The sequence below is a fragment of the Chelonoidis abingdonii genome, chromosome 2 (genome assembly GCF_003597395.2).
Source record: "Chelonoidis abingdonii isolate Lonesome George chromosome 2, CheloAbing_2.0, whole genome shotgun sequence".
In the NCBI taxonomy this organism is placed as follows: Eukaryota; Metazoa; Chordata; order Testudines; family Testudinidae; genus Chelonoidis; species Chelonoidis abingdonii.
In genome coordinates this window covers 215,617,858-215,638,548 of record NC_133770.1, presented here as the reverse complement: position 1 = coordinate 215,638,548, position 20,691 = coordinate 215,617,858, and the positions used below count along the sequence as shown (strand labels likewise).

The following is a 20,691-nucleotide window of genomic DNA, read 5'->3' as shown; positions in this document are numbered from 1 at the left end:
AGGGTTGAAAGTATCTTGTCTCCTGATTGGTCCTCTGGTCAGGTGCTTAGTTCCCTGTTTGTTAACCCTTTACAGGTGAAAGAGACATTAACCCTTAGCTATCTGTTTATGACAACTACATATTCAAAATTTTTCATTCCTCTGGTATGTAAAACTCAACAGTCAAGCTCATGCATCTATTTTCCAACTTCAGTACAAAAAAGGGCACAAAATACACAATATTGAGTGTATGTCTCTCATTTCAACACATTTCAGAAATGGATGGAAGGTGCTCAAAAGCAGGTAGGAGGTTAGGCATGCAAATGAAATATGCACAACTTTGTGAACAACTTTCATTGCATTCAGAAATTCTAATAGACTAAAACCCTCAAATAAACAAGAACAAGAGGCTATTTGGGGCTCTTTCCACATATTTATGGACACAGTCATCAACCACGCTGGGAATATCTCCTTAGTCCTGAGGAGAGGAGAAAAGTCAAAGCTGGCTTCTGCCTGACTGTCCCTTTCTGACAAAACAGTCACTTTAAATGAAAGTTCTAATCCTAGCATGAACAGCAACACAAAGTTTCATTCAACATGGCTTTAATTATCATATAGACACATTTTATAATATATTAATAGATTCATAGATTCTAGGGCTGGAAGGGCCCTCTAGAGTCCAGTCCCCTGCCCTCATGGCAGGACCAAATACTGCCTAGACCATTCCTGATAGACATTTATCTAACCTGCTCTTAAATATCTCCAGGGATGGAGATTCCACAACCTCTCTAGGCAGTTTATTCCAGTGTTTAACCACCGTTAGGAACCTTTTCCTACCGTCCAACCTAAACCTCCCTTGCTGCAGTTTAAGCTCATTGCTTCTTGTTCTATCCTTAGAGGCTAAGATGAATAAGTTTTCTCCCTCCTCCTTATGACATCCTTTTAGATACCTGAAAACTGCTATCATGTCCCCTCTTAGTCTTCTCTTTTCCAAACTAAACAAACCCAATTCTTTCAGCCTTCCTTCATGTTCTCCAGACCTTTAATCATTCTTGTTGCTCTTCTCTGGACCCTCTCCAATTTCTCCACATCTTTCTTGAAATGCGGTGCCCAGAACTGGACACAATACTCCAGGTGAGGCCTAACCAGTGCAGAGTAGAGCAGAAGAATGACTTCTCGTGTCTTGCTCACAGCACACATGTTAATGCATCCCAGAAACATGTTTGTTTTTTTTGCAACAGCATCCCACTGTGGACGCATATTTAGCTTGTGGTCCACTATAACCCCTAGATCCCTTTCTGCCATACTCCTTCCTAGACAGTCTCTTCCCATTCTGTATGTGTGAAACTGATTGTTCCTTACTAAGTGGAGCACTTTGCATTTGTCTTCATCCTGTTTACCTCAGACCATTTCTGACCCTATCCTCCAAAGCAGCTGCAATCCCTATCAGTTTGGTATCATCTGTAAACTTAATATGGTAAATATGACCAGATCATTGAACTGGAAGTAACTTGCCAGACCTTCCAGGCTTTGTTATTAATGGCAGCCCACATAATTTTACTAAATTTGCAAATACATACATAGAAGAATGCCCTCTTGATTTATGCTGTTTGTGGGGACTGAAACTCTCCACCACTGGCCATTTTCAGACCTAGAAAAGAGTCAACTCAAACTTTTAGAGCTTATATGTTTTTCCCCCTGAAGGATTAAGGTTTGTGTGCATGTAGTACACATTGCCAGACTGATGTCAGGCATTTTTTTGCATGTTATTACAGTTTTGAACAATTGACTGGATTCATCAAGGGATAAAGAGTAGATTTCTGGACTGGAGGGGGTGGTCTGTGCAGTGTTTAATGAATAAATGCTCTTTCTGCGACTGAATAAATGCTCTTTCTGCACCTAGCAGAAAATGCCAAAGGAGGAGTTTTAACAAATGCTTACAGTGATAATCTCTGAACTATGTTATTTATAGTAAAAATGTGTACAGTATCAGTATATCCAAAGGCGTGCCACAGGGATCTGTCCTGGGTCTCGTGCCAGTCCACATTTTTACTAATGATTTGGATAACTGGGTGGAGATTACACTTACAAAATTTGTGGATGACAGCAAGGTGGAAAAGGTTGCAGTCATTTTGGAGGACAGGATTAGAATTCAAAATGACCTTAACAACTTGGAGAACTGGTGGTCTGAAATCATCAAGATGAAATTCAATAAAAGCAAATGCAAATTACTACACTCAGGGAGGAAAAAAATCAAGTGCACAAACTATAAAATGGGGAATAACTAGCTAGGCAGTAAGACTGCAGAAAATGACCCCAGGCTTAGACTGAATCACAAATTGAATGTGTTCCAATAATGTGATGCAGTTGCAAAAAAAGACTAATATTCTGGAGTGTATTAATAGAAGTGTTGTATGTAAGACATGGAAGGTCATTTTCCCACTCTACTTCGCACTGGTGGGGCCTCAGCTGGAGTACTTCGTCCAGTTTTGGGCACCGCACTTTAGGAAAAGATGTGGACAAACTAGAGTCTAGAGAAAAGTAATAAAAATGATGAAAGGTTTAGAAAACTTGCCCTATGAGGAAAGGTTGGAAAAAATACTGGTCACGTTTAGTCTTGAAAAAAGAAGACTGAGGGGGGACCTGATAACAACCTTCAACTATGTTAAGGGCTGTTATAAAGAGGATGATCAGTTGTTCTCCTTGTCCACTGAAAATCAGACAAGAAATAATATGCTTAATCTGCAACGAGGGAGATTTCGGTTAGATATTAGGGAAAGCTTTCTAACAATAAGGATAGTTACGTACTGCAATAGACTTCCAAGGGAGTTGTGGAATCGCCATGGTTCATAGTTCTGAAGAACAGGTGGACAAACACCTGTCAGGGATGGTCTAGGTATACTTGGTCCTGCTTCAGTGAAGGGGGCTGGAGTAGATGACCTCCCTTCCAGCTCTACATTTCCATGATTATTAAATGTAAAATTCTGTCTATCTCAGAGTTCTGGTTTTCCATTGTAAGTTATTGATAGTTTTCATTTCAAGTTTGCATTTGTAAAAACTTCTATTGAAAATGGAAGAATAGTAAATAGCATTTTTCTCTATTCATATATAAAATATAAATGAATATTTAGGAATTAGTCATTGAATGGATCCAGTCCAATTGTTCCTTGGCCACTCATCACAAAAAACAGTTTTTAAATGTAAGATATATATGTTTTAAAGAACCAAAGTTTAAGTTGCAGGTGCCATATTTCTCTATGATGTGGTCAGTTAGTGGCTCTCATTTTTGGAACAGATGCTGACATGTAAATTCTACCTAAGGCCTGATTTAGATACTTAGGTGCACCAATGTAGTACCTATCCATGTCATTATTGTAAAATGAGTGAGATCCTGTATTAGTGCATCAATGAGTAGGAGGGGCTTGATTTGCATAATGTGCTCATATGGAAGAGGCTATCCACGGATCTTCCACTGTGTGAACCAGTAGCTGTTACGCAGTGACATCCAGAGTGCTATTGACAAGGTTAAAAAGAAGTTTATAAAGCCAAAGAATAGAATTCTCATACTGGCCCCCATCAGCTGTGCCTATTGTGGAGTCATAGGTCTATTGCTTACCAACTAAGAAAAAAGATTTTTCACACCATGTTGTTCATCTGTTGAGAGACCAGTGCTCAAATATATCCTGCTAAAATGTGGGTGTCTGAAGCAGTGCAAACCCTGTGCACTGCATGACAGCACTACACGAGAGTTAAACTGGGACATGAATACTTCAGACACTGAGCTTTTTCTCTCTTATGCACACATCACTGCTGCACAAGAACAACTGCCAGAAAGGAACATGCTCTATTTACATTAATCATGACCCATTCCTTGCACGCATGCCCTGCATGTGCCTCAAACACTGACAAAGGAGTTTTATTCCTTTTACAGTAACAACAAACAATCCCAGTATGCAAGTCATACTTCAGATGGTCATGCTGCTTGCAACTACACCACTATTCCATCCTTTGTATGGCTGACAAATTGGTCCCTACAGGTGTCACACAGTATGCTTTTAGAAGTTCTATTGCTTGAGTGAGATGTTGAAATGAGGTCCCTTCTTGCCCATCTCTGGTGTGCTGTCTAGGTGGAAGGTTAAGATCCCAAAAGACTTTTCAGAAAGAGATTATACTTACCCTTTGTGACATTATGCCCCACATTTCATGGAAATATACTTGCAATATGAATATGGCATAACTCAGATGTATTTTATGCAAGATGGGTCATGTGAAATCATTGGAAAGGTTATGATTTATTGAATATAATTATCTTATTTGTATACATGTATAAATTTTGTTTCTAAAGTTAGGATTATTAACTATGTAACAATTACAACTGTGTTTGCACCTGGGGAATACTTACCAGACAGAATGCAATCAGCCTGGAATGGGCCATTACAGAGAACAATACGACTTTGAAGATGATAATCTTCCTGCTTCCCGAGAAGTTTCCTGGGATGCTGCTTTGACACTGCAGGGTCAGGTAATCATGTCACCTGGTACTGGACACCATCTGGGACTTCTAGTGTTTTTTCATTAAGAGGTGGTGGGGGTCAAACTGGGAAACAAAGGATTCCCGCCATATGTAAATCTTATTTAAGGCTGGAGAGTAATCTTGGTTTGTTCCTCTCTGAATCCCCACCCAAGATGACTGCCTGAGACATGTAAGGGTACTTCTACACTACGAAATTAGGTTGAATTTATAGAAATCGGTTTTTAGAAATCGTTTTTATACAGTGGATTGTGTGTGTCCCCACACAAAATGCTCTAAGTGCATTAAGTCGGCGGACTGCATCCACAATACCGAGGCTAGCGTCGACTTCTGGAGCATTGCACTGTGGGTAGCTGTGAGTAGCTATCCCACAGTTCCCGCAGTCTCCACTGCACATTGGGATTCTGGGCTGAGATCCCAATGCCTGCTGGGACAAAAACAGTGTTGCGGGTGGTTCTGGGTATATGTCATCAGTCCCCCTCTCCCTCCCTCCCTTCACGAAAGCAATAGCAGACAATCATTTCACACCTTTTTTCCTGGGTTACCTGAGCAGACGCCATACAATGGCAAGCATGGAGCCCACTTAGCTCACCATCACCATAGGTCTCCTGGGCGCTGGCAGATGTGGGACTGCATTGCTACATAGCAGCAGCTCATATTCCTGGGTGCTCTTTTAGCCGACCTTGGTAAGATCGGTCAGGGGCGCCTGGAAGACATGGGAGTGATTCAGCCAGGTCATTCCCATCTTCTGCCGAGCACCCAGGAGGTGACGATGGCTTGCAGTCGTACTGCACCGTCTACTGCCAGCCTAAGATGTAAAAGATAGATGGATCAAAACAAGAAATTGACCCGATTTGTTTTGTGAAATCAATGGCCTGCTAAACTCAGGGTTTTGAGTTCAATCCTTGAGTGGGCCATTCTGTGTGACAGTTGTTTATGTTTCTCCTTGATGCAAAGCCACCCCTTTTGTTGATTTTAATTCCCTGTAAGCCATGTCATCAGTCGCTTCTCCCCCCATCAGAGTAACGGCAGACAATAGTTTCACGCAAAACCAGGTGAGGAGATGACAGCAGCACAGTGACGAGAGGGACATGGTCATAGACTTCTCACAAAGTATGGGCTGGGCAAAGTGCCCTGGCAATGTGCACATCATGCTGATGAGCTCTGCATGAGCTCTGCAAACATGCTGGCCAAAAAGGAAATGGAATTCAAATGTTCGCAGGCCTTCTCCTGTCTACCTGGCCAGTGCATCTGAGCTGAGAGTGCTGTCCAGAGCAGTCACAATGGAGCACTCTGGGATAGCTCCCGGAGGCCAATACCGTTGAATTGCGTCCACGCTATCCCAGATTCGACCCAGCAAGGCCGATTTCAGTGCTAATCCCCTCATCGGAGGTGGAGTAAAGAAATCAATTTAAAGAGCCCTTTAAGTCAAAAAAAGGGGCTTCATTGTGTGGACAGGTCCAGGGTTAAATTGAGGTAACGCTGTTAAATTCGACCTAAAGTCATAGTGTAGACCAGACCTAAGAAACAAAGACAAAAGGGAAATGGGGTGTGTATGGGGGAGAGTACTGAACCCGGGCTGGGAATGGTGTCTAGCCTGTGAAGGATATACCTGGAGTTTTAAGCTGTAAGCAAGAGCTGTCTGGTCACAAAGAAATTCTGCAATCTGCTTAAAACAACATTTAGGATGAGAAATTACTATTTATAGCCAGTTTCTTTAGTACACCTCTACCCTGATATAACGCTGTCCTCGGGAGTCAAAAAATCGTACCACGTCATAGCTGAAACCGCGTTATATCGAACTTGCTTTGATACACCAGAATGCGCAGCCCCACCACCCCAGAGTGCTGCTTTACTTCATTATATCCAAATTAGTATTATATCGGCTCACATTATATTGGGGTAGAGGTGTATATTGAACGTAGTTTGCGTTTGTTTTAATTGCTCAGTAATCTGCTTTGTTCTGTTTGCTATACCTTATAATCACTTAAAATCTACCTTTTGTAGTTAATAAACTTGTTTTTTGTTAATTCCAAAATGATTTGTGTAATTCATAACTGGGGGAGGGGGGAAGCTGTGCATATCTTCCTCCACATTGAGGGAGGGAGCAGATTTCATAAGTTTACGCTGTACAGATTTCTGTACAGCACAAGACAATATAATTTTGGGTTTACACTCCAGAGAGCAATTCCCTAGCTGAAAGTCTTCCCATGCAGCACTGATTTCAGTACCAGTGTCATTCTTCAGCTGGGTGCGTCCCTATCTGTGTGTGTGTGTGCAGGACAGAGTGAGGGGGCCCAGGCTGGTGGAACGGGCGGGCTCAATGGAACCCCAGTACATTAGATGGCCCCCAGAGGCAGAGGGAGAACCAGTCAGACCCTCCTTGCAACTTTGCCATAGGTTCCATAACAAAGAATGATAAGTCCAGCACCCTTGTCTTGAATTACCCAACAGCATGGAATAAACTGGATGATGTATAACTTTGTATTGGATTTTGTACGTGCAATCTGAGCATTATATATTTTGTAATTTATCAAACACTGTAAATTAAAATTCTCTTCCCCACACCTGTCACCCTGAAGTTGTATGAACTCTGAACACAAACACAGGAATTGCCATATATACAGGGTCACACCTGGGGTACATCTAGTCCAGAATCCTAATGCCTAGTGGCCAGCAACAGATGTGGTGAGGAAGGTGTAAGAACCCTGCAGTAGGCAGATGTGGAATATTCTTCTCCCCATTTGGCCTCATCCTGGTGTGTAATAGTTAGACATTGGTTTAATCCCTGAAGCATGAGGTTTAATATCCCTTCCAAAATGTTAATTCTGTGTTCAACTGAAATCAACACTTTTCTTTGTGGTGTACGATTTGCCAGTATGATCTCAGTGTTAGACATGTTTGTTTGAATAAATGTTGTTAACTTCATAAATTAAAAAAAAAAAACTAAGAAGAAAAACAGTTTATACTATAACTCCTCATGTGAGTTATTTTTCCCATATGTTAAACAAGCCTTTGGCAAGTAAACTCAAAACCTGTGGAATTAGCTTACAGTGGAGTTCAGAGATGCTGAATTACTTCTTTGTAAATTAAAATTAAAGAAGCTAATTTAAAATGACATCATCAGCTTAAAAAATTTACATCTCTAGCTGAAAATTTTCACCTGTTCTTGTTAAAAGTGACACCTAATATTAAAACTCAGAGTTGTCTCGTGTGTGTGTGTGTGTACACTCATTTTTACTGCTGCTCTTGGTATAATTAGTTTCCTGTGTTTACCTAAGTCTTTCACATAGCAACAGAGGAAAGGAAAATTGGTTAAAAATATTATGGAAATGTAGTTGTAAAACCACTAAAAAGTGCAAGAGAAATTAAGAGCAGGTGAAGTACTTGATAATTTTAATAAACCACTATTTAAAAGTTATTAGATTTCAGATTGTCCCCTTAAACAGCCTGTAAAGGTCCATACATAGGAATGAAATTCACTTCTGCAGAGGGTTCTGTATAAATTCCTTTGTGCCACTTAAGTGTCCCTTTAAGGACATATAAGAGCTTGCCTGGGTTTGCTGCATGAGGCTGAACTGGAACATGAGTACACATTATATTGCATATTAATTTCTTTTTTATTCATTCTCCCATTTCTTTGTTCCAATTCTTGATTTTTTGTTCACAGTTTCTAAGAAAATAAACAGGACCACTGACTGTAGAAGTTATCTTTTATAAGAAATTACTAACTAGAGCAGGGACGCACATGCATAAAAAGTCGGCTGCTTTTGGAAAGGCATTTTCTGTGCCCCCCACAGCCAGAGGAGCTAGCTCTCCTCGGCCCTCTCCCCTTTCCCAGAGGAGCTGATTTAAGGTTGCCAACTCTCCAGGATTGTCCTGGAGTCTCCAGGAATTTAAGATTAATCTTTAATTTAATATTATGCCATGTGCTGAAACCTCCAGGGATCCATCCAACCAAAACTGGCAGCCCTAAGCTGGCTCTCCACACTTCCTCCCCCTGCAGCCAGTGGTGCTCACTCTCCCTGTGCCCAATCCGGAGGTGTTCTGTGCCCACACTGATTGGGGTGGGGCTTGCCCCTGCTTGCCCTCCCCCCTACATACACACACATGCCCCTGAACTAGAGAGGTTGTCAGATGTGTGCCTCTGAAAGGATGGCCTTCAAACTTCATTCATTCACTCTGTTCTTAAAGGAAAAGATGGAAATTTCTGAAATTCTGACAGAATAGGGTTAATGTTGGTGGTAGTTTTCTAGAGGAAAACAATGGAGAGAGCAGTACCTTGATATATGGATTAGCTGACTTCAAAAGTAGCTACATATTATGACTGACAAAAGCAGCAATGGTGACAAAGTAGGTTTCTTATGTGCACTCTCACCACAAGAATCAAAAGAATGGAAAGCTGAGTCAGCAGATAGCTCACTCTTGGCAGCTTCCTTGGACATCTGCAGCATCCATTGAAAGAAAGTAAACAGCCTCAACCAATACTCAGTTGGAAAAGGACTTTTCCTCAGCCTCCCTACAGCAACTTGTTCTGTGCTTAAAAACAAAGAAGAAAAATATACACTATTTTTTTAGCATCTTGAAGTAGGTCAGCATATGCCCTGGTTGTTATTTAACATGTTTGTGGCTTAATATAGTTAGCTAATGATTTGCCAATTGAAAAGACTAGTAACATCATAAATTATTTAAAATTAGCTTCCAGGAGAGGGTGGGAGGGAAAGACTCAGAAAGGAGAAGTGGTGTGTGTCTATGTCAGCAGGGAGAGGCAGTGTTTAGTCTGTTTTTGAAAGGCTTTTCCCCAAAACACAAGGTTTCCCCCAAGATGTCTCCCTCCTCCACTGAGCATCAATGAAATTGAGTGCAGAGAGTAACAAGGTTTATTAGTCTCTCTTCCGCTCAGCCATTTGTAACTTTATAGATCTGTTCTGTCTGCAGAATGAACTAATGGCAACAATAACCAAAACCCAACGGCACTAATAATAATCTCTTTTGCTGAACTCTTGAGAAGCAGTTTGGTCAAAACTTTGCTTGCCAAACGTTGACCAACAACTGTTCCCAGCTGCCAGCAATTACTCACTATAAGCCTTTAAATACACTAAGCTTCTACCAGTGTTTTTCATGAAATCAACAGCGTTCTGGCTCTCTTTCACTTTTCAAAACATTTTATGTTCCAGAAAGGACAAACAAACCCCACCTCCTCCCAAAAAGGTGGAGTCAATGGCACTTGAAAGCAACAGAAGTTCTGCTAGTTCTGAAGCAATATCTGCCTCACTCAGAAGAACGAAGAACTAATATCACAGCTATGTACTATTCACAGTATTTTAGAGTAAAATAATAGCTCTTATATTAAGGACTCATGGAGGATCAAAGCTATAGTGCCCCTTATGTAAGTCAGTAGCAGTAGGATTTCATTGAACAGCCTAGCATATGCACTCTCAACATTCGCATAACACATAAATAACAAAAAGCCTTAGTACTTGCACTGTGCTTTTCCTCTTCAAAGACCTTCATAGATAATATCTAATCCTCATGACACCCCAAAAGGTAAGAAAATGCATTATCCCCAATTTTACAGATGGAGAAACTGAGGCACGGACATGACCAAAGAGGGAATAAATTTCACAGCCAGGATTTCCTGGACTTCCTGATTCCCAGTCAGGTGCTTTATCTACTAGTCCATACCTGTGCACCTATGGTAAGTTACAGTGTCCAGGGCTGGGACAGGGGGTTGGGGCCCTGGAGGGGGTCAGGGGTGCAGGCTTCAGGCGGCGCTTACCTCAAGCAGCTCCCAGAAGCAGCAGCAGCATGTCCCCCGTCCGGCTTCTACGCGGAGGCTCTGCACACTGCCCTGTCTGCAGGCGCCACCCCTGCAGCGCCTATTGGCTTCGGTTCCCGGCCAATGGGAGCTGCAGGGGCAGTGCTTGGGGCAGGGGCAGTGCACAGAGCCCCTTGGCTGCCCCTACACTTAGGAGCCAGAGGGGGAACATGCCGGCTGCTTCCCAGGAAATCACTTCAAACTAGGGGTGCTCTTGCACCCCCTAGTTTGTAAAACCTATGGCTACCAGTAAAGGTTTTTGTAAGACCTGTTTGACTTCATGTGAGTAATAAGAAAGAGCAAAGTTAGAGATTTGTTGTTACTTACCAAATCTCTTGTAACCGAAGGACTGCACCTCCTCCTCTTCTGCAAAGTCGTCTACAGAAAGACAGATGCACAGATTTAGTACTAAGATTAGATATGAAGGTACAAAAGTTTGAGAGTATACAACAGGTTACTGAACATTGTATTTGAAAGGTGAATTGGTTTTATCAATATTACTGCTTGCTGATGTATGAAAATATCTCAAACTTTCCTCTTTCCACTATTAATCTTCCACCCCAATCTTTGGCTACTGCATGATATTTGGATCCTTTTTTCTCTGAGTCACCAGCAGAAATCCAATTGATAAGTTATCATCATCTGATGGCTGTTCAGGGACTTTTATTAAATTGATTGCTGGTCTTAGTACAGATTTTAGCAGATAAATCCCTCATCACAACTGGCACTTAGTGCAACTTTGTTGGCTGTCTCAGCAAGGCAAAGGAATAAGTAGGCACAGAGACTGAACCACCTTTTAACCCATACATGGGAGTCCCCTCCAGGTCAGGGCAGAGGCACATTAGCAAGGTCTTTTGGGCTAACTTTCACTACTGCTTGCCTGTGCTGTGCTTTTCCTGTGAATAAAGAGAAGGCTTCAGTTGCTAGGGCTGTCAGTCCATCATCTTTTATGAACACTAAATTCACTGGAAGAGATAAATCTCATTCAGACACGGGCAACAGAACTGACAAGCCGATCAAGTTCAAAAAGGTAGCAGAAATAAGAGTATTTAGTCATTTTCATCTTGACTCAGGCACAGGGAGTAAGAGGTTGGTAGTTAGACCTTTAGCTTTAAATTAATTTCATCTCTCCCCTCACTTCCTCCTGCCAGTAACAGCACAAAGGAAAGGATTATGACCAACACAAACAACTACTTTAAAAAAAATAAATGTATATAACATCCCTCCACCAACCCTGCCCTTTCTCTCACCGCCAGGAGGGCCTTTCCCATTTGCAACCCCATTTTCCACTGCTCTGAGACAGAGTTTCACCCCTTCTCACATCAACATCAGCAATGTGCCCAGATGGGGTGTACGCATACCTGCCACACTTAGGGCATGCGGAGCAATTACAAATCTTCACCCAGAGCTCACCTTAGCTCAGCCCCCTAAGAGGCTGACACCACTCTCTAGGCATATGACACACAGAGATTGCCATTGCTATCAAGTACACTAACCCCCCACCTACGTCTTTCCCAAGACAAGTCATAACAAGAAAGAAGTGAACGGGAATACCAGCCAGTATCTGGACAGAAGGTCACCAGAAAGCTTCATTCAATCAGGTGCAATCACAAAATAGGTATGTTATACAGGCCCCAAACAAACACTCAGCGTCATGCAGTTAAGTGCAAAATCTGTGTTCAATAGACCATTCGGTCTCATTGCCAATGAGTCAACCAGCCAAGTCTGCATCACAGAAATCTGTCTAGTTGACATGGTAGACAACTGCTACCTCACCTGGCTTTGCGATCCCCTCCCAGGATACATTATTCACTACACAGCCAGACCTAGAGAGGACAAATCTGGAGATGGAACATAATTATTCATTTCCCTTTCAGGCTCAAGATCAAGAAAAGGACACTCAAATCAAAATCCTTTGAGGGCATCCACTTACTCTTGCCCAGAGACAAGACTAACCTAGGCATACTACTAATCTATTAACTTCCAAACATCAAATGCTCACAGGTGAGGTGATGGAGAAATTGCCTGACATGGCGATGATGTTCACTGAATTTATCACCTTGCAGGGCTTTAATATTCACACAGCTAATGCCTCTGACAGGACAGATCAAAACCTCCTATTCTAATTCTTCACCTTACATTTCTAACAGGCAGTGCTTACCCATCACACAGCTGCCCATACCCTAATCTGGATCCTGAGTTGGATGCGTATGTAAGGAATGCAAGAACTTGCGGCAGCTTCTTAAAGGACTTTTCAAGGCAACAAGAAACCATGTCCTCAAACTCTCCTGAAGCCTGCCAAATTCCAAAATTTACACTTTGAAAACTCTACCCAACAAAGAGGCCGATCATCTCATGGCAAATGCTAATAAATCAAAGTGATCACAAATCAATCAACATTCAGCTTTTTCACACACCCCAACAGTGCTCATTCACTACACAGAGCTTCGGAAAAACTGCCATTCTGGTGTGAAAGAAAGAGCTGCATAACTCAGGCTTCAGTTCAAGACTGAACTTGTTTCTCTCCCAATTCTTCTATCATGGTGGACAACAAAACCGCATGCCTGGTAACTCAAGACTACAATCTTTACTTCATATTTGGCTTGGCCTTCCACTTTGACCCACACAGCCAAGCCATGCCTAAATCTTGCCGCTTCTTCCTAAACATCTCTAAGATCCCATCATTCCTCTTTGCCAAAGTCTTGTGCAAGCCTTGATCATCTTGCCCCTTAACTACTGTAATCTCCCCTTCTCTGGCCTCAATGCCATGACAGTGTCTCCCTCAAATACAAGTGCTGCTGCTAGGATCATCATCTCTGACTCCTCACCAGGAAGAGACCTTGATAGCTGTTGAATTAGGCTTTCAGAGAATCTTGGGAGAAAAAACAGGTGCTTAGAAGTGACAGACTAAAAGCCTCTGTCTGTCCTGGAAGGTAAAACTTAAGATAATTAATACGATGATAAATAATTTAAATGGACAGGTTTAAATGGACAGTTGAAAATGCCACTCAGAGAAGGGACTCACTGTTTCAGATTTACTGTACCTGGAAAAATTAATGGAATTAAAAGTATTGGCTTTTTCTTGTTAAAAAAAAAAAAAGTCTCCTAGAAAGACACATGAATCAGATCCAAAGGGACCCAGGGGTGAGAAATGTTCATACTTCCTTTAGAGAAATTAATGTCTTTTCTGTTGGAACTAAATGTCAAAAAGATATACTTTATGTGGAAAATTGTTATTGTGCTCCTTTTATGACATGTGGGCCAGGGGGAAGCCTAGGTGGCACCTTAATGCATAACTGCCCTATTCAGCTGGAAACAAATCTGTCTGCATTCCTTTCAGACCCTTTTAGCACATTACTGCTGATCTGCTTATTGGTTGAAGTTTACCCATTTTCCCATTGCAGTTCTAGTTGAACGGCAAATTTGGCCCTGGTATAAATGAGCAAAATTCCATTCAGCAGATATTTATGAGCTACAACAAAATACATATAGCTATGTTTGAAGTGCGGTTCTGCTCTGTGACTAAAATATGGCATTGTGCAGTTCCATGTTTACTGTCTCAATAATTTAAACATCAGATGTGTTCAGTTTACAAATGTAGAGATAGGAGGAAGGGGTTTAGAACAGCAAATCCTGAAAACTCAATAGGAATCTGAGAGACAAAATAGAATTTTTCCCCTTCTCACATATCAGATAAGAACATAAAAATGACCATCCTGGGTCAGAGCAATGGTCTATCTGTCCCAGTATCCTGTCTTCCAACTGTGGCCAGTGCCAGATGCTTTATAAGGAATGAAAAGAACAGGGCAATTATTGAGTGATCCATTCCCTGTCTTCCAGTCCCAGCTTCTGGCAGTCACAGTCACAGGGACACCAGAGCACGGGATTGCATCACTGACCATCTTAGCTAATAGCCATTGATGGCTCCATGAACTTATCTAAATCTTTTTTTAGCCCAGTTATACTTTTGGGCTTCAAGATATCCTTTAGCAACAAGTTCTACAAGCTAACTGTGCATTATGTGAAGAAATACTCAATTTTGTTTGTTTTAAACCGATCGTCTAATAATTTTATTGAGTGATGCCTAGTTCTTGGGTTATGCGAAAGGGTAAATAACACTTCCCAATTCACTTTCTCTACACTATTCATGATTTTATAGACCTTTATCATATCCCCCCGTAGACATCTCTTGTCCAAACTGAACAGTCCCACTCTGTTGCCCTTTTCTATAACTTTTCCAATGCTAATCCATCTTTTTGGAGATGGGGCAACCAGAACTACAGGCAGTATTCCAGGTGTGGGCATGCCGTCGATTTATATGGTGGTATTATGATATTTTCTGACTTTCCAAATTATTTCTAACATTCTGTTAACTTTTTTGACTGCCACTGTACACTGAGCAGATGTTTACAGAACACTATCCAGGACTCCAAGACCTCTCTCTTCAGTGGTGACTGCTAATTTACACCCCATCATTTTGTAGCTAATTTATTCACATGTAATAAAGATTCAGCAGACCTAATTGAGCCTTCACTGATAGCTGTGCACAGATATAACCAATTGAAAATTAGCAAACAAGTCATTCAATGATGCATAAGAAGACATAGAACTTCTCTCTTCCTTTCTTCTTTGTTTTGGCTCTGCAGTGCCAATATGAGTTAAAACTAATAAACAAAATATATTTTGTCATTAATATAAGCAAATTCATGTCTAAATATATAAAAAAGAATGGTTATGTTGAACAAGATATCATTTATATAGTTGTTTTTCTGAGGCAAACAACTTTCATACAGTACAACGAAAGTGCTGAAGAATCAAAGTTTATGGGTGATATACAGTTAATTAGCTATGCTTGTTTGCTGAAAATCCCACCTCTTTCCCCAAAACACTAGATGGACTGTATAAGTCATTTCATTACTCATGTTTTGCCCACCAGCATTGCCAGAGATTTAAACATACAGAAGAAAGATCCAGTCAGAAAAATGAAGGGACATTCTGAGACATATTTTTCCATCAATGATATAGGTACATCCTTGCACTTCTACACCGGAACCTCACTTACTGCTTAACCCTGAACTACTGAAGACAATGGGAGTTTTGCAGTTGGGATGGGATGACAATTGGATCTGAATAGGATAAGAACCTTGTTGGGAAATCATTAGAAAGCCAGGGCTCAGATTAAAAAACTTTGAAACGCTTAGGCAGCAACCTCACCTTACCTGACTCTGATGGTAAATTTTGGTAACACTTCAGATATAAATTGTTATTCTCACATATTTCATAAACATGGTTAGAGAGTTAACTAAGTTACAGCACCAAGCTTAAAAGGGGAGGAAATAATATGGCAGTTCAATGGGGGATTAACACAACTAACAGAGGGAGTTCAATTAATCTAAAACAAATTAGACTCTGGTTTGATTAATTTGCTGGAAGCAAAGTATAAATCTGGTGAGTAGAACTGTGCAGTTTCTGCTTCCTTCTTTTTAGAATCTTCAATATCTTATTCAAGGGCCATCTGTGACTTAGTTTGAACTCAAGAAGAAAGATAGATTTGGGCTGGAGCCATAAAGGATGCCAAACCCATCCTAGTCATATAACCCATAACCACTCCACTTCTCTCTCTCTTCACTGGCAGAGCTGTAAGTTCTTTAGATCCAATATGATTTTAGTGGAATTGTTACAATTTTACTACTGTGTTTTATGGATGTCATTCAGAATGTGTTATGGAAAGCAGCTAGTTCACATGTCCAGTTGCCACATCTCAAAAGCAAACAGCCCAGTGATTTAAATATATTTAACTAATGAAATAATATTGAGGACCAGAAATACTTTTGGACCAAATTCTACCTTGGTACACTTCTAGAACACTTGTACACACATTAACAAGGGTATGATCTGACCCTTGATTTAAGCCGTTTAAGTTAAAACGGCAGAATTAAGAAAACAAAAAATTTTCCACACCAGATTTCAAAACCAAGTAAAGATACAGTTCAAGGAATAATGAAGAGATCAGGACTGAAAACTGTGATGCCAAGTTTCAGCTCAGATTTGAACATCTAGTTTATAAACCCCATAAAAACTGGAATTACAGTATATTTGTTACTCAGTCATAAGTACTGCGTTGGTAATTCACTTCCAATTTCTAGTAACGATGACATCCACTCTGTTTCCTTTAAAATAAATCTTTCTATAATGTCCATTTGCAAACAACTTTAATGGTTTTGACCCTGAGTTAAGAATTCTCTACCAGTGTGTCTCATAGCCAGTCAGGAAGTACCAATTCTAGTGGCAAAAAGTTCAGTCTCTACTTATTGAATCTTAGGCCTTTTTGTTAAAGGTGCAAACTTGCATGACTGTGCATTTTTTGTAACACTAACATCTGTGCACAAAGAGGACAGACACAACCAATTCATTTATTACAAGTTGCTGAATAGTCATCAGATATATGTGTACTTGTGGTGACTATTAACCTACCCCAGATCCTCAAAGATCCTTGTAGTTGGAGTTAGGCACTTAAATAACTTTGAGGATCTGGGCCCTAGTCCTTCAAAACACTGACCTAGAGATGACACTGAGCCAGTAGGAGCAGAGACAAGCAGCTGCAGCAGAGACTTTTGGTTGCTGATGGTGTTTTCAGTGTTCAGCTGCTTTTCACAGCCACATGTTCTCTCCATTGTGCGTGGATTGACTGTTCTCTCCATTCCTGCCATTCTTTCCTCCGCAGACCCTTCACTTTCGTTCATCCCCTTCCTCCCTCGTTCATCCTTGCTGCCTACCATCAAAACCCCTCTCTTTTCGTTTGTTTAGCTAACCTCCCAACCCAAAATTTAAAAAAAAAATCATCAGTAACAAAATCATGAACCTAACGTGACATTTTCAAACACATCATTCACTCTGCTTATATCTTATAGTCCTTCTCCCTAGACCTTTGGCTGACTTGATCCTTTAGATTTTAAGCTCTCTGGGGCAGGGATTGTCTCTTCTTCTCTGTCTGTGCAGTGCCTAGCAAAAAAAGGCTCTGATCTCATTGGAGCCTTGGCACCCCTGTAATACAAATAGTTATTATTAATTAATTAATTATAATTAATAATAATAAATAGCTGAGGCTCAATTGCTCATTCCCAATTCTCTGAGTCATCTCACCCTCCAAGAATCCATCCCTCAACCCCTACTGGTCTCACACGCACAGAAATTCACTTTTGTTCTTAAAGACAAAAAATCCCACTAAAAGTTTTACTTAGGAGATCCATCCATAACCACACATCAAAAACAGAGAGAGTCCATTATATAATGAAGACTAGACTACTTCTCTTGAACAAAACAGCCTCTTTGCCTATCAGTGGACTATATCAATCAGTGCTGACGCCAGGAGCTGCTGCACTGTGCAATGTCAAAGTGTGAAACTAACAATTAGAATCTAAGGCCTGAATTTTAAATCAATTTGTATTTCAGAATAATAATTTGAGAACAGATCCCCTAGGACTTATTTATGAACTGAAAACTATCATTTTCTATGAGCAGTTTATAGAACTCATTTAATAATGTTAAAGTATGGTCTACATTTTCCTGATTAATATATTGCTATACTATTTCCATAATTCATCTACTTGTTTCCCAGTCATGTCTCAGTCTTCACCTCCAATTTATAAACCAAAATGGATTGTAATTTTAGAAGGGAGAAGGTTAACCCCAAAGAGAATTCATGTTATGTTTAGTCCATGCTTATATAATGCTACATTCAACATATTAAGGGGATCGGATTCACTTCAAGTATCTGCTAGACACATTTAATATATTTTTGCTTTACTGGGTGGTCATGTCTGTCTCTTCAAGGGAGAACTGTGGAGCACAATTATCCTAGGAATCTCCCACGATGACTGGACACCTGTATTGTGGGGTATTTTAAAAATCAATTTTGAATTTATCCCATCTTCCAAACATCTTTAATTCCGATTATTTTATGTTTCCTTTAGTTTCAGCATGCACATATTCACCTGCTGGCCTGGGGATTGCAGCCCTATGCATGATTGCATGCTTCCCTCCTTGTCTTACAACTTAAACAAGCAGTGATGTTTGGACTGATTTTGCTCTAACAGTGAAGATCTAAACAAATAGAGCTAAAGATTCACAACAATTGGCCAAATTCTGCTCTCAGTTATACCAGAGTCAGTCTAGAGTAATTCCACTGACTCCCGTGTAAAAGAAAAAAAATCCCAGTGGATCTAAATTCTAAGGCCCTATTCTCCCTACATTGCTCACAGTCACAGCTCTGCATGCCTAAGGAAAATAGAATATTGAAATCACCATGAACGATTCTAATTAATTCTGAAAATCCTTTGTGACAATTAATTTGCACGCTACTTAATTATATTTAACACCATTTACATACAGTAATTTTCCTATCTGCATGATGTCCAGTATTTATGTTGTTCTTTTTTTTGGATCTCATGACAATGTGCCTTCTTGTATGTTGCCAAATGAGAATACCCTTCAAGCTCATGTTTGCAAGATCCCGTCTCTCTCTCTTACTGTCAGAAATTTCAAAAACCTTTCTATTCTGCCAGCCCATTCCAGCTATAATGACCACATGCTGGCAAAGCTTTGGGTTTGTTCTGTGTTGCATCATACGTTTATTGTACCTGCCCATGCCTTTAGATTGTAAAGGCTTACATGTGCAGCACAGGTGGCTCATTGTACATGCATGCCTGGTACATTTATGGCACTACACACATATACTAATCTATATGAGGAGATTCCAGGATTGTCACTTGAAGCCCTGAATGTTTGTTGTGTCTGTGTGACATGATGGAAACAGCTCCAAGCATGGTTGAGAGCTCCTTTTGTTCAGAATATCACCAGAATGAATCATCACTAAGATTTAAGATCTGTTACTGTCCAATTTTTAAGCCATTTTGACTTTACAAATTACGCCTGTGCCAGTGCGGGCTTTCAGCTACAGCAAGGTAAGAGTCCTAGACCAGCATTTCTCAAATGTGGCTACCATGGTACCAGGTGGCCACCAGGGGCTTTTCTTGTGGCTACAGCCTCCTGGGCAGTGACTGAAGCGGAGCAGAGGAGCCACAAACACCAAAGGAGCAGGTAGCCAGCGTGAGTTCCCCACGTTCCCAGGGATAGTGGAGTTCAGGCTTCTGCCCTGGGGTGGCAGGCTCTGTCCTCCGGCCACACGGCAGCAGGCTCCATCCTATGGCTGCGGGGCTTCGGGCTCTGGCCCCAGTCCCGGGCTCACCACCCATTGCCCCTGGCCCCTGCTACCTCTCCTGGCCCCCTGCTGCCTCCCTATCCACCTCCCCATCCAAGACTTAATTTGTCCTCTGGCTTATCAGGGCTGAGTAAGTCTGTTCTGAACAGAGGTATTTGTATGTTTGTTAATTATCACTTTTCACTATCTTCTAGCTCTCAAGTCTGCTGCTGTGAGAAGCGATATTAACAAACATACAAATATCACTGTTCACAGAAGCAGACTTACTAGCCAGCAGGTCATAAAAAAGCAACCAAAAAAAGCAAAAAACAAAAACAACCAAGAACAAAAGGCAAGAATATGCAAAGCACCTTATTTGTGTTTCTATTCTGTTTAGATCCAGTAAAGAAGACATACAATTGTACATTATTTTTATTATTAGGTCTGCAAAAAACCCTACATAAATAAATTACACTGATTGGCCCTGTATATGTGCATATTTATTTGTTTTTTCTAAAGTTAATTAAGTATTTTAGGAAAAATTGTGACAGGGCCACCAGCAAGCGTTTATGGTCACACTCTCAGACCACCAAAATTTTTGTTGTGAGAACCCAGGTGCTAGACCATTGTGATATCAGAGGAAAGTCAACCAAACACCACTGTAACTCTACTGCTAATTTGCATGCAACAGTTTCATTGGTTGTATAAGGAAGACACCCTGTGTTAAATTGGGCGCAATGTTTTTGAACATGCGTTGTTGTTTGAATACGTGAAAGTTGTTTTCCGTCTGTTTCCTAGACAACAAGTACTGCTTCATAACTCACAAAAGATCTACAATTTTAAAAACTGAGAAGTATTATTAGGTAAAGATACAGCTAACCCTAAGGCAGTCAAATCCCTTTATAGATAATGTGACATTATTAAAAAGCAACAACGTTTATGAGCTTAGTTTAGTTTACTGGAAATAAATCTGGCAGTAAACTAAACATATATTTCAATTTATTTTACTGATTTAAGACCAACATATTAAGAATTCAAGCAACGGAAAAATATAATTTATTCCTTACAAATATCTAATGATGTAATTATTTTGATACTGTTTTGTTCTCCAGGGAGGGTAGATATGGGAATAGAGACAGCTGTTTACCGCATTCAGTAGATCAA

The 20,691-nt window shown here is 40.6% G+C and overlaps 1 protein-coding gene across 1 annotated transcript in view; it reads right to left on the bottom strand.

The window, feature by feature from the left end:
* Nucleotides 1-20,691, bottom strand: part of COLEC12 (collectin subfamily member 12) — a 144,811-nt gene that overhangs the window by 121,870 nt on the left and 2,250 nt on the right. The window contains exon 2 of the mRNA XM_032792370.2: nucleotides 10,656-10,706. Within this exon, the coding sequence (XP_032648261.1) occupies nucleotides 10,656-10,706 (51 nt within the window). The remainder of the gene's footprint in view (nucleotides 1-10,655; nucleotides 10,707-20,691) is intronic.